Here is a 13,461-nt window from a genome sequence, read left to right on the forward strand (position 1 = left end):
TAAAATTAATAATATTATTGTTGAATGCAATAAACTTGTATATATCTAACGGTGCTAATATATTGTAGGTTTTATGGCAAAACATATTATGAATATGAATTTTATTGTAATATTTTTGGTTCATTTAAATGACTTGTTTCTTACTCTCATCTTTTTCTCTTTTCTTTCCATCCACCTGGATCTAGATTCATATGCCACCTAATGAGTACCGGCAAAAAAAAAAACCCACGATGAGTAGGGTAGCTACCCACTTGACAGGTTAGGGTTTGATTATAGATAAATACTTGCAGCCTTGTGTAAGTATGAGTACGAGTACTATAGTACCCATACTAATTTACCTGCACACTTATATGTATATATATATTTCATTAAAACAAACATATCATATTATGAGTCAGAGAGATGTTCCAAATTTGAGTAACAAAAAACCAAACTCCTTTTCAATGTTTTCACTTTCACTTTTCCCTCTTTCCCAAAACCCTTTCACTTTTCCCTCTTTCCCTTCACTATCACGGACACAGTCACAGTGTATCCCGCTCTGCCTGTGTACAGTCCAGACACCATAGTCGGCTCATCACCATCACTGCTGCAAGGTCAACACTGCTTGGGCGTTCCTCACTAGTTGCAGTAGCCACTAAACTAAATTACAGGTAATGGGGATGGGAATGGAGAAGTGGCTACCCATCGATTATGGGATGGGAGTTAAAGTTGTTACCCACAAGATATAGTGCTTGTGGAAGTGATTGTACTCATCTTTTACAGAATCATGCTGTGTCATTTAAATGGAACTTTGGCCTGGCCCTGGCAGAGTTAGTTGATGGCTGTTCTGTCCCCGGGAGCACCCAACCCGCCGCTGCATGTTCATTCCATCTACTGCCACCACCTACACTTACAACCAAGAAGTTCAGATAACAAAGAAAAAACTTAGTAGAAGCAGAGGCATTAAGAAACAGTCGACGAGTGTAACAAGGAGTACATAGCAGAATCCTTGGTCTAGTTAAGCAGTATATAGTAGGATCCTCAGACATGGTATGTGGTATGAGTGGATTCTATGTAATTCTGTTATACATAAACTATCAGCCTAAATGTTTAAATAACCAGAAAGCATTCTGACAACACTCATGGTCATGTTTGCAAGGCATGTTCAATGAATTCTAACTGAACTAAGAGCATGATTCACCGATTGTAGCAAAAGACGCAAGCTCCACAATATTGCAAGTTGAATATGAAACATTTGCAAACATAAAAACAACAAAATTTGAGGGAAGACAAAGTGGAAGATATTCATGGTTACAAGGTGGCCAAAAATGAAGTATCTATAATGATGATGGCTTCAGTTAACAACATCAATAAAACTGTAGCATGCACCAAAAAGGAACATTATGATTGTAGATGTAAAGTAAAAAACGCAAGACTTACCAATATCACCGTTGTCAATCATATCAAAACCCTGGTTCCAGCCTGCCAGATGCTTTCTGGCACTCCCCTTCCATGCTTCATTAAAACCATGCAGTTCGTCTGAAGATAAAAATGCATACATGGGAAATCCACATAGAATGGATTTAAAAGGTAAAAATAACCATGGCAATCTCTATCTCAACAAACCTTGATTCAAGTTATGCAACATCTGCATTGTCTCCACCCTCCCATCAGAATTAAGTTTCCTTGTAACAGCATGACCCTGCAGAACCAAATGAGAAGAAAAATTAATTAAATCAGCCATTTCATAATACTCAAACATATGATGCACAAAATCTGTGGCATGCCAACACCTACATAGACTACTGTTATGTATGCTTCCAATTTAAATCCAGTTGACACATAACCTGGCCCAAAAGAAAGATGAGGAAAAACTTGAGTAAAGACCAACTAGATGTCCATGGTAAGCAAGGAAGGATTGGGCGGTTGACAGTATTTAGATTTGGTATTATGTAAAACTATATATAGTTCGTCAAGTTTTCCCCCCTTAATTGATCTCAAGTGTTAATTGTTTTGACATTTTGGTGGCTAGGGTCTCGAAGGAAAGCCATCTGAGAAAAACTGTGAACAACACCTTATCACGAAGTCCTCTGGCGAGCCTGTGACTAGCCTTGCCTGTGGTAGCATCAGCTTCTTTGCTCTCTTCAACAGTTACCTACCCAAAACCAACCAAGTAGAAGATTAATGTCAAATTCACAAAGTGAAAGCAGAAGAACATTTTCCAAACATGCAGCTGCTTACTCCATCAGCACCAGTCCTCCTGGTTGTAGATGCAGTATAGTATGCTCCATTGGGACCACCATAAGTCACAGAAGAACTTGAAAAACTATATGCGCGGACCTGTGGCTGCATTCTACTAGCACCAGTCCTATAATCTGTGTGCTTCATCTTTTTCTCTGTAAGACAACACCTTATTAATTCAGCCATTGATCTAGTATTTAGTTGTAACACTATGAAGCAACCAAGTAATGGAGAAAATATGCATACCTTCAGCTTCCTCATCATCAGGATCTTGAACAAAAGGCTCCTTGCTCAACCTAGAGTGTTTTCGAGGATTTTTCTTGTCCTTATTATCCTCATTGCTATCTTCTTCAACATTATCCTCATCATCAGAAAGCTCCCTAATTATTGGGCCCTTAGATTTGCTGGACTGTGGAGCTTGCTGTTCTAAAAAGCCACCATGATTCATATCTACGAAGGCTCTCTCCCCAAACAAGTTGGGCCGAAACACGCTTGGACCCATCATACTCCTAAATGGATGAGTGAAGAAAGGGTCATCAAACGGATCTCTTCCTCCAAAGAAGCTGGAGATCAGACTCCCAGGCCTGCCAAAGCCACCAAAACCAGCAAATGGATCTCCAAATCCAAACAAATCATCCCTGCCACCTCTACCCCTCTGCATCCTGGCCTTTTCAATTAAAAAAGTCTGCAACACCAATTATAAGAAAGCATCATATTAATCGAATGAAGGAGGCTCCACTTCCACACTGATACCAAGAAATATGGATCATCAAGAAAATAAATAAATTTTAGATCAAACATCGCAGACAAGTGACATACAAATGATCCCCTCTTAGCAAGAACCAACTCAAAAGGAAAAATTCCAAGAACACAATGAATACTCAAACTGACTACCAAAGATGTTAAGGATAATCACTTCATTCTTTATTGGTAATTTGCTGTATCTAACAGATTGATAACGAACATGGTAGGGATAATTATTTTGTTCTTTATTGGCAATTGTGGTATCTAACAAAAAAAATAATGAGAACATTAAGGATAATCATTTTGATCTTTATTGGCAAATGCTAAAGAAATGAATCCTCCAACCGAAACAAACAAAAACGTTAGGAGCAATCATTTCCTTCTTGTTAGTGATTGTCATGTCTAGAGGAATGAATCCACCAACTGACTAACAAATATGTTAGGAGTAATAATTTCATTCCTCATAGGAATTTGTTGTATTTAAGGAATAAATCCTGCAATTTACCACAAGGAAGAAAACGTTTAATTCTTGATTGGAAATTGTAAAATTTATATCTGAAAATTTTCTCTGATGCCTTGAATACTCTATTGCTAAGTCACTTTGTATTTTAAACTTGTCGAGACAATAACTAAAATATCATCTCCAGAAGAGATATACATACACTTCATCTTGCAAACTAAAACCATCAACAAAATCATCACTTGAATAAGCACTCGTTCCATAAATATGAATAAACACTTTCCCAAAAAAGACGTGAATAACAGCATTCTATCCTAAAATCCTCAATTCACCAACAAAGTGGGGTTTCCCCCAACTCCATAAATCAGCAAATTGGATTGCTGATCAAGATAAAAAATACAAGATAATTACAAATAGTTCTAGAGCACAGCATTAAGGACAAACAGAATTGATAATCTAAAGAAAATATTAGTAACTTTTACTTTCATCATCGATCAAATTAAATCAGGAAAATGAATTTTCTGCAAAATAAATAAATAAATAAATAAATAAATAATAAATTTCTACTAGTTCATTCGCCTTTCCCCTTACGATCCCCTCAATCAAAGAACACCCTAAATCCCTAAAAGAAATCTAAGGAAAGCAAAAACACCAAAATCAGCATCAAAACTTCAATCAAAGAATTACAAAAAGAGAATCCAACCACCTAATAACAATCACAACAAAAAAACAAAGCATCAATCGGAGAAAAAATTCGATGAAAAGCGAAATAAAATGAGAATATTACCTCAAATCAGATCAAATTGGTGATGGGTTCCGATCAGCGAACCGCGATCCTCGTCGCCGACTACAAAATCGAAGGGGGAAAGGAACAAATTGAGGGGTAGTGAGTTTAGGGATTTTATAATTCGTTTTTTGAGAGAGAGAGAGAGAGAGAGAGAGAGAGAGAGGCTGAAGTGTAAAAAAAACATTCGTGAGGCGGTGGCAATTTGGGCCGGGTCAAGAGAAGTTTTTGTTTATTGAAGTGTAAAAAAAAACATTCGTGAGCCGGTGCCAATTTGGGCCGGGTCAAGAGAAGTTTTTGTTTATTTCAATGCCATTATTTAGTGCTTGATGTTCATTTGTTTTTTTTTTTTTATTATTATACTTATAAACTATTGCATGATTGTATGGAAAATATGTAAGATTTGACTGCCTCCAAGCGATCTTGATCTTACAAGACTTATAAGACTTTAACAAGGCTTTATTAGGCAAATAATGGTAAAATTTTTCCCATAATAACTAATAAGTACTAGATAAATCTCCTTCAACTACAATCGTTCAATGTGACCTGAACTAATCTTGCATAAATCACCCCATTTTAAATCTTTCTTCTGGAAAGGAATTGAGCATTGTAAGAAGGCACCGGTCTCTTTTAGTACAACCATTCAGGGCAACTTGAGCTGATCATGCACAAGTTACCCCATTTTAAATCTTTATTCTGAAAAGGAATTGAGCTCTGTAAGCAAGCCTTCTTCATTGGCGCATGTTCAATTGTTAAGGATGGGACTATCACTCTGTTTTTGGTTTAATAAATGGATGGATCGCAAGACCCTAAGTGGTATCTAGCCTGATTGATTCAATGCTTGGCACAACACTGGCGTATTTATTTAGGAGTTCACACTACTGCCGAATCCCCTGATCTCATGGACTTTGTCGATTTGTATAGCTATCTCCCCATCCTTTTCACTTAGGGATCAGATTCCAAGGTGTGGCGATCGGACAAAAATCAGGAAGTTCACGATTAAATCTTTTTATAATTTTCCAAATGATTGAGGACGTAGATGCTCAACTTTAACTATAATTTGGAAGGGTAGTTACCCTTAAACTTAAGATTTTCGGTTGTCTAGCCTGGGATAATAAGATCTTAACCCTCGATAATTTTGCTAAATGGGTTTGCAACATTTTTTTATACCCTACATGTCTGTTCTACCATTGCTCTATTGAAATTGTGGACCATTTGCTCCCAAATTGCCATTACACATCTAGCATGTGGGCACACTTTTCAGGATTATTCAACATCCCCAAAATTCCTGTTATCCTTAAAGAGATTTGTTCTGATTAGAAGAAAAGGCAACTTTTCTAATTTCAGTAGTCTTGCATTTCTTCTTCCTTTCAATCTTTAATTTGTAAACTTGGTCACATATTAATTGCTTGGATTAATGTAGCCCTGACAACCAAATAAACTAAGCTTGATGCAGCTATCACTCCTATCAAACACAATCTGAGCTTCGTTTGTTCGCTGACAATCATTGATGATGGTACCTCGGAAGATCATAGCACCAATAAAGTGTTATCTCTTGTTGTTGCTTTTATTTTATTTGATTTTATTTTTTGTTTTGTTGTTGTTCATATGTTTTATGTTGTTTTATTAGTTTTAGTCTAGTTTCATTTCTGTTCTTATTGTTTCTCTGTTATTTTATTGTTGTTTTGTTCTATTTGTCCTTAGCCACTTATGGTGGATGTGGTTAGGTTTCTTTTCTAGTTTATGGTTCAAGGGGTTGTTTGTGTGTGTTTCTTATTGCTTTTTTTTTAATAAATTGTGGCTTATCCACTCTCTCAATAATAAATAAAATAAAATAAATTAAATTAAATTAAATATAAGATAAAACTAACGGTGCTTTGATATATTAGCAATTTAGCATCGGATCTTCAAAATATGTATGATAAAGCACAAGGCACCCCTTAATACCCCTATCTTATATACAATGATAAAAATTATAAATTTTTTACAACTTTAAATTATTGCAAAGTGAATAAATGAGATTTTTTTTTTCTCAATCTTCTCCAAAATTATGCTTGGGGTTGAAACATAAGTAATGTAAACAATCAAATTCTTTTTTTAATCTTGTTGAGTATCCTCTGCCTAAGATACATCACATTCCATTATTATCCACATTATTTGAATGAATTTTATATCGAGGGGTACATATAATAATGCTAATAAACCTCTTAAGTCATCTGAAAATCGTATTGATTTTTAGACTTACATATAATCTCAGAAATAAAATGGCTAAAGCATTTACATAATAATATTTTTTTATTGTAAAGTTGCTTGAGAATATTTAATTACAATTAATTAAATGATTAAAAAAATCATGTTTCGAAATCGGCTTAATTCACGCCAGCTTCTACCGCTTAGACAAATAAAATAAACAAACTATTATTATTTAAAAAAATAAAAATTAGATAAAAATTTTAAGATATATACTATTTACTATTATTGACTAATTTATTCATAAAAAAAACACAAATATTAGTCACATTTTATAAATAAATATATTAATTATTAGGAAAAAGCTATAGCATTTACATAATAATATTTTTCATTGTAAAATTGATTGAGAATATTTAATTATAATTAATTAAATGATTAAAAAAAATCATGTTTTGAAACCACCAGCTTAATCCACCCCAGCATTTACAGCTTGGACAAATTAAAAAAAAACTATTATTATTTTAAAAAATAAAAATTCGATAAAAATTTTAAGTTATATACTGTATTACCATTATTGATTAACTTATTCATTAAAAAACGCAAATATTAGTCATATTTTATCAATAAATAAATTAATTAATTAAAAAAAGCTATAGAATTTACATAATAATGTATTCCATTGTAAAGTTGCTTGAGAATATTTAATTATAATTAATTAAACGATTAAAAAAATCATGTTTCGAAAATAATAGCTTAAATTCACCCCATCTTTTACGCTTAGACAAATTTAAAAAGAAAACAAACTATTATTCTTTTATAAAATAAAATTTGGATAAAAATTTTAAGTTATGCATTGTATTACTATTATTGATTAATTTATTCATTAAAAACCCCAAAATATTAGTCATATTTCATAAATAATTAAATCAATTAATTAAAAAAAGGCTATAGCATTACATAACAATATTTTTCATTGTAAAGTTGCTTGAGAATATTTAATTATGATTAATTAAATGATTACAAAATTCATGTTTCGAAATCACTAGCTTAATTCACCCCAAGCATTTACTTCTTAGACATATTAAAAAAAACAAACTATTATTATTTTAAAAAATAAAAATTCGATAAAATTTTAAAGTTATATACTGTATTACTATTATTGATTAATTTATCTATTAAAAACCCCAAATATTAGTTATATATTTTTTTTTTTAAAAAAATGGATAAACCACAACTTTATTAAAAAAGAATATTAGTTATATTTTATAAATGCATAAATTAATTAATTAAAAAAAAACTATAGCATTTACATAATAATATTTTTCATTGTAAAGTTGCTTGATAATATTTAATTATAATTAATTATATGATTTAAATCATGTTTCGAAACTACTAGCTTTATCCACCCTAGCTTTTACAGAACAACAAACCATTATTATTGTTTTAGAAAATAAAAATTGGATAAAAATTTTAAGTTATATTACTATTATTGATTAATTTATTCATTAAAAAGCGCAAATATTAGTCATATTTTATAAATAAATTAATTAATTAATTAAAAAAGCTATAGAATTTACATAATAATATATTTTATTGTAAAGTTACTTGAGAATATTTAATTATAACTAATTAAATGATTAAAAAAAATCATGTTACGAAAATAATAGCTTAAATTCACCCCAACTTTTACCGCTTAGATAAATTAAAAAAAAAACAAAATATTATTCTTTCATAAAATAAAAATTGGCTAAAAATTTTAAGTTATATACTATATTACTATTATTGATTAATTTATTTATTAAAAAACCCAAATACTAGTCATATTTTATAAATAATTAAATTAATTAATTAAAAAAAAGCTGTAGCATTTACATAACAATATTTTTCATTCTAAAGTTGCTTGAGAATATTTAATCATAATTAATTAAATGATTACTAAAATAATGTTTTGAAACCACTAGCTTAATTCACCCCAACTTTTACCGCTTAGACAAATTTACAAAAAAAAACAAACTATTACCATTTTAATAAATAAAAATTTGATAAAAATTTTAAGTTATATACTGTATTACAATTATTGATTAATTTATATATTAAAAACCCAAATATTAGTCATATTTTATAAATACATAAATTAATTAATTAAAAAAACTATAGCATTTTCATAATAATATTTTTCATTGCAAAGTTGCTCGAGAATTTTTAATTATAATTAATTAAATGATTAAAAAATCATGTTTTGAAACAACTAGCTTAAATCACGCCAACTTTTACCGCTTAGACAAATAAAAAAAACTATTATTATTTTAAAAAATAAAAATTAGATAAAAAAATTTAAGTTATATACAGTATTACTATTATTGATTAATTTCTCATTAAAAAACACAAATATTAGTCACATCTTATAAATAAATATATTAATTAATTAAAAAAAAGCGATAGCATTTACATAATAATATTTTCCATTGTAAAGTTGCTTGAGAATATTTAATTTTAATTAATTAAATGATTAAAAAAATCATGTTTCGAAACCACCAGCTTAATCCACCCTGGCTTTTAAAAAAAACAAATATTAATCATATTTAAAAAAAACAAATTAAAAAAAACAAACTATTATTATTTTAAAAAATAAAAATTGGATAAAAATGTTAAGTTATATATCGTATTACTATTATTGATTAATTTATTCATTAAAAAAACACAAATATTAGTCATATTTTATCAATAAATAAATTAATTAATTAAGAAAACTATAGAATTTACATAATAATATATTTCATTGTAAAGTTGCTTGAGAATATTTTTAATTATAATTAATTAAATGATTAAAAAATCATGTTTCAAAATCACTAGCTTAATTCACCGCAGCTTTTACCGCTTAGACAAATTTAAAAAAACAAACTATTATTATTTTAAAAAATCAAAATTGGATAAAAATTTTAGGTTATATACTGTATTACTATTATTGATTAATTTATTCATTAAAATACCCAAATATTAGTCATATTTTATAAATAATTAAATTAATTAATTAAAAAAAGCGGAAATTGCCAAAAAAAAACTCCCTAAGTTTGCAATATTGCCAAAAACACCTCGTTAGTTTTGCAATCCTTAAAAACTCATTCCTTTTAAACTATATGGTTTTCAAACCCCCAAAGCATATAACGGATGTCAACGGAGTGATTTTCAAATTTTATGGACGAAAATACCCTTGCATGGGGAGTCGTGGCTGCAGCCATTTCGGCGGTTTAAGAGGAAGTGGGGGGGTTTTCCGTAGGGTAACCTCAAGGGGAATTTACTGGAGCCGTATACATAGAGTTTTTTCTCAACTCGCGTCTTCAGCTTTTCCATTTCCGAAGCTATCTCCGGAGTTATCTCTACCGGCGCAGCCTCTGTAATTGCAGCTTTTCCCTTTCCACCGGTATCGCGAAGGAGAAGTCCGCGCAAGTAGTTGGCATTTCATCAGTTTGCAATCTAAGGTATTAAGTATGGTTTTATGTTAACTGTTCTGTTACAAAGAAAGATTTTTCGGTTTTGTTTTGTGCTCCTGTTTTTGTTGGAAGATATTGAAGTCTGCAGGGGGATTTCTCGGCTGGGGTTTTGTTAGTCTGCAGGGCAATTTCTCTGCTAGGGTTTTGTTTTGTTTTGCATTTTCGTCTGTATACACTATCGAAATAGTTTTTTCGATTGTTATGATTTGTGTAATATTTATAATGTACATTTCCTCTTTCATTTGATATGGTTGCAGTTTTACAAATGAGGTTTACGTTTAAGAAATGAGATATTACAGTTTAAATTTTGTTGTCTCTGTTTAAGTATTGTTGTCTCTGTTTAAAAAACTAGGTCTCTGTTTAACAATTGATATCTCTGTTTAAGAACTGAGAGTTTACCGTTTAAAACCTTATATTTCCGCTTAAACATTTGTGAATACTGCATATTGAATGTGTTGTTATTGTCACAGGCTTGTGATTATGGCGGTCAACCTAGTTAATGGGCGATGCTATTTGACACCGGTAGTGGAGACCTTAGCTGAATTGAAAGATAACATGACCTCTCGACACTGGGAGATCATCCGAAGGACACCGTTTGCAGCATTCACTGAGCTGGAAGCTATATTCCAAGAGAGAACCCTTCTTGCTTCGCTATTGTAAAGGTACGATGGCCGCACCAATAAATTCAGGATCGGGGAAAGCTTGCTGAGTTTAGGCCTCAAGATGTGGCCCTCGTTCTTGGTCTGCGTTGCGATGGCGACGTAGTCGTGTTTAAGAAGAATAAAACCCGCTCAGCTTTCGAAGGGAGGTTTTTATCAAAAACCTACGAGAGACACAGAGACTCCATCAAGAGCACTCTTGTGCAACTTGTTCGACAGAGAGGGGAAGAAGAAAATTTTGTCAAACTCCTAATGGTGTACCTCATGGGTAAAGTCCTCTTCCGAAATACATCATGCTCGGTTCCGAACTGGATCGTTGATTATGTCGATGATCTACCCGCCATGGGGCGATACGCATGGGCGCAGGCGACGCACAAGTGGCTTATGGAGAGCATTCCACAGCGATCGCTCGAGTCGCAGAGATAGATGCGCCGGGAAGAAGACCAACACGGGGGTATATTAAGGGTTGCTCGGTCGCGCTTAACGTCCCTGGGTTTCTACGAGCTGACTGGAACGGGAAAGAAAGTCTGCTTTCGCAAGATCCCAAGGATGCTTTGTGCTACGTTGAAAGTAGTTACCCGGAAGCAAGCTGACGGTAGAAACCAACTTTTGTCATCGCTCGAAGGAAAAGAGGTAATAAATCATGGACAATGTTTAATGAAGTCTTTAATGTTTAAACATATTATTTAGCGTTTAACCGTATTATTTCTGAGTTTTAAAAATTTATTCATAAAGGTTTAAATATTTTTGTTCGCCGTTTAAATATATTCATGAATGTTTAAATATATAAAAAAACTCGTTTAAATATAGTTTTTTTATAGTTTAAACTCGAATGATTTCGTTTAAATTGTTTGGTTTTACATATGTTAGTTTCTGAAATGGGTTCCGCGAATGTTGAAGAAGAAATATTTGTTGGGGCCAACCGACGGATGGATGCTATTGCTCCGGAACCACTTGCTCGAAGGCAGGATGAGATGGCAGCCTCTATCGTGTGCGCTCAACACCGTTCTCCTACCTCAAGCCCACCACGCGCACGCATTCCTCGACACCGGAGAAGCCCTCTCCTACCCCGCCAGATTGCAACAATCCCCCTACCACGACAACGACAGTCCCCCCGATTGTTGCAACCCCCTCGACCATGGCAGCCCCTCCGACCGTGACAGCCCCACCGACGACATTAGGCGAAGATGTCACTGCAACTCTTATGCAGGCGTGCCAGATATTGATGACCGAGTTTCCTCAGCTTGGCTCTCGGGTTGAGGCATTGGAAAGACGTTCACAATCGACTGCGTCGTCCCTCCAAAGAAATGAAGCACCCGAGACAAACGATGCTTCAGAATTGGACGACGATGACATCATTAGGGTGGCCATTCCAAGACGACCACATTCGAAGAGACTTGCGAAAAAGAGGAGAACAATACTGCCTCTGTCTCTACCGTCGGCTGACGATGAAACAATAGCAACACCATCGGCGGCTGATGCTGTTACTGAGTCTGTCGCCGTTGATGACATGGCCATTGTCGCGGTTAAGAAGATCGTTAACTCTCTTGTTAACGAAATCCCCGACCCAGTGGAACCGGCTGTCGAGAGTGCGGCATCAAAGATGGACACAATCCTTGAAGAACAAGAACAAGGTAACGGTGTGTCTCCCGTTGATGCTGTTGCTGTGGCCACGGTTGAGAAGATCGTTGAATCTGTTATCGTGGCCGTGGCCATGGCCGACAGTACCACATCGAAGCAGGACACAATCCCACAACAAGAAGAAGCATGTAAGGATATGTCTGCGGTTGATGCTGTCGTCATCCCGGCATCGAAGCCAGACACAATCCCATAACAACAACAACCATGTAAGGATGTGTCTGCGGTTGATGCTGTCGCCGTCCCCACATCAAAGGAAGATGCTGCTGGTGCTGAACACCGTCAAGGCTCAACGACAGTGCCCCATGAAGACCCCGACCGAGCAACGAGAGAGATGATCAAGGCCAATCAACAATGGGACGAGACGGCTCGGAAAGTCTTTGTTCCGAAGAAGAAAAAATGGGTTGGTCAATCGCGTCTTAACAAATACGAGCAGGAGTTGATGAGGATCTTCCTCAATTGCCCTATGGACAGGTAAGTTTAAAGTTTTTATTATAGTGTTTACATGTTTATATATTATCATTTAATTTATCTATTTAACGTTTAATTATTTATAATATCATTTGAAAATTGATAATATCATTTAAATATTAACAATATGGTCTAATTATATCTGTTATCGTTTAACCTCAGCACTGTCGTGTGGAAGAATGACGCTGTCAGCACCATACGGGACAAACTATACACTCTGCTTGAGGGGAAGGAGATGGTCACAGATGATGTGATGGACGCTTTTGTATGCATAATACAAAAGTCGCTGAGCAAAGTGCCATATCCTTACAAGAAATGCGCCTCCATGACACGACCGCTGGCGCTGTTTATGTCAAAGCAGGACGACGCACATGAAACCACTATAGCTATGATCGGAGATGATGTGCGCAACTTGCATGAAGTTCAAATTGTCATCCTCCTGATAATCATGAATTGCCACTTCCTGTCGTCGTCCTTGACAATGATAAACAAGAATACAGGCATTATTCTTCATACGCGGGGTACGATAAAGACGCGTTGGACATGGTAAGTTCTTTAATTATGTCCGATTAATAGTGTTTGGTATTTAATCGGTATTCTAATCTCAACTTGCATATCTCGACAGCGGAATCTATTCGACAATTGTGTTGATATGGAGTTCGGCGAGTCGGCGATCGCAAAGTACCCACTCGTTCACGACATGGAAACCCCACGCCAAAAACAAGGAAGCGTTGCTTGCGCCGTCTATGTCATGCGGTTTATCGAGCAATTACTTTTGATGAGAAGCTACGGCTACCGCAG

The 13,461-nt window shown here is 34.1% G+C and overlaps 1 protein-coding gene across 1 annotated transcript; it reads right to left on the reverse strand.

Annotated features, from left to right (window-relative positions):
• Nucleotides 1–353: 353 nt before the first annotated feature.
• Nucleotides 354–4,380, reverse strand: LOC120250404. The gene is made up of 7 exons (XM_039259221.1): nt 4,212–4,380; nt 2,467–2,905; nt 2,221–2,375; nt 2,054–2,134; nt 1,606–1,681; nt 1,420–1,518; nt 354–883 (listed from the first exon to the last, which is right to left on the reverse strand). Exons 2-7 carry the CDS (start codon nt 2,879–2,881, stop codon nt 765–767), a joined length of 945 nt encoding a protein of 314 aa, XP_039115155.1. The 5' UTR covers nt 2,882–2,905; nt 4,212–4,380; the 3' UTR covers nt 354–764.
• Between the last annotated feature and the right edge of the window lie 9,081 nt (nt 4,381–13,461).

This window comes from Dioscorea cayenensis, chromosome 19 (genome assembly GCF_009730915.1).
Source record: "Dioscorea cayenensis subsp. rotundata cultivar TDr96_F1 chromosome 19, TDr96_F1_v2_PseudoChromosome.rev07_lg8_w22 25.fasta, whole genome shotgun sequence".
Taxonomy (NCBI): Eukaryota; Viridiplantae; Streptophyta; class Magnoliopsida; order Dioscoreales; family Dioscoreaceae; genus Dioscorea; species Dioscorea cayenensis.

What these genes read in the sequence shown, in the direction of transcription:
- LOC120250404 (XM_039259221.1), bottom strand. Translation starts at nt 2,881, where the DNA reads ATGCAGAGGGGTAGAGGTGGCAGGGATGATTTGTTTGGATTTGGAGAT. An exon ending in CCAGAGGACTTCGTGATAAG is followed by an intron (nt 1,682 to 2,053) that starts GTGTTGTTCACA and finishes TTGGTTCTGCAG; the next exon opens with GGTCATGCTGTTACAAGGAA. An exon ending in GATTGACAACGGTGATATTG is followed by an intron (nt 884 to 1,419) that starts GTAAGTCTTGCG and finishes TTGTAAGTGTAG; the next exon opens with GTGGTGGCAGTAGATGGAAT.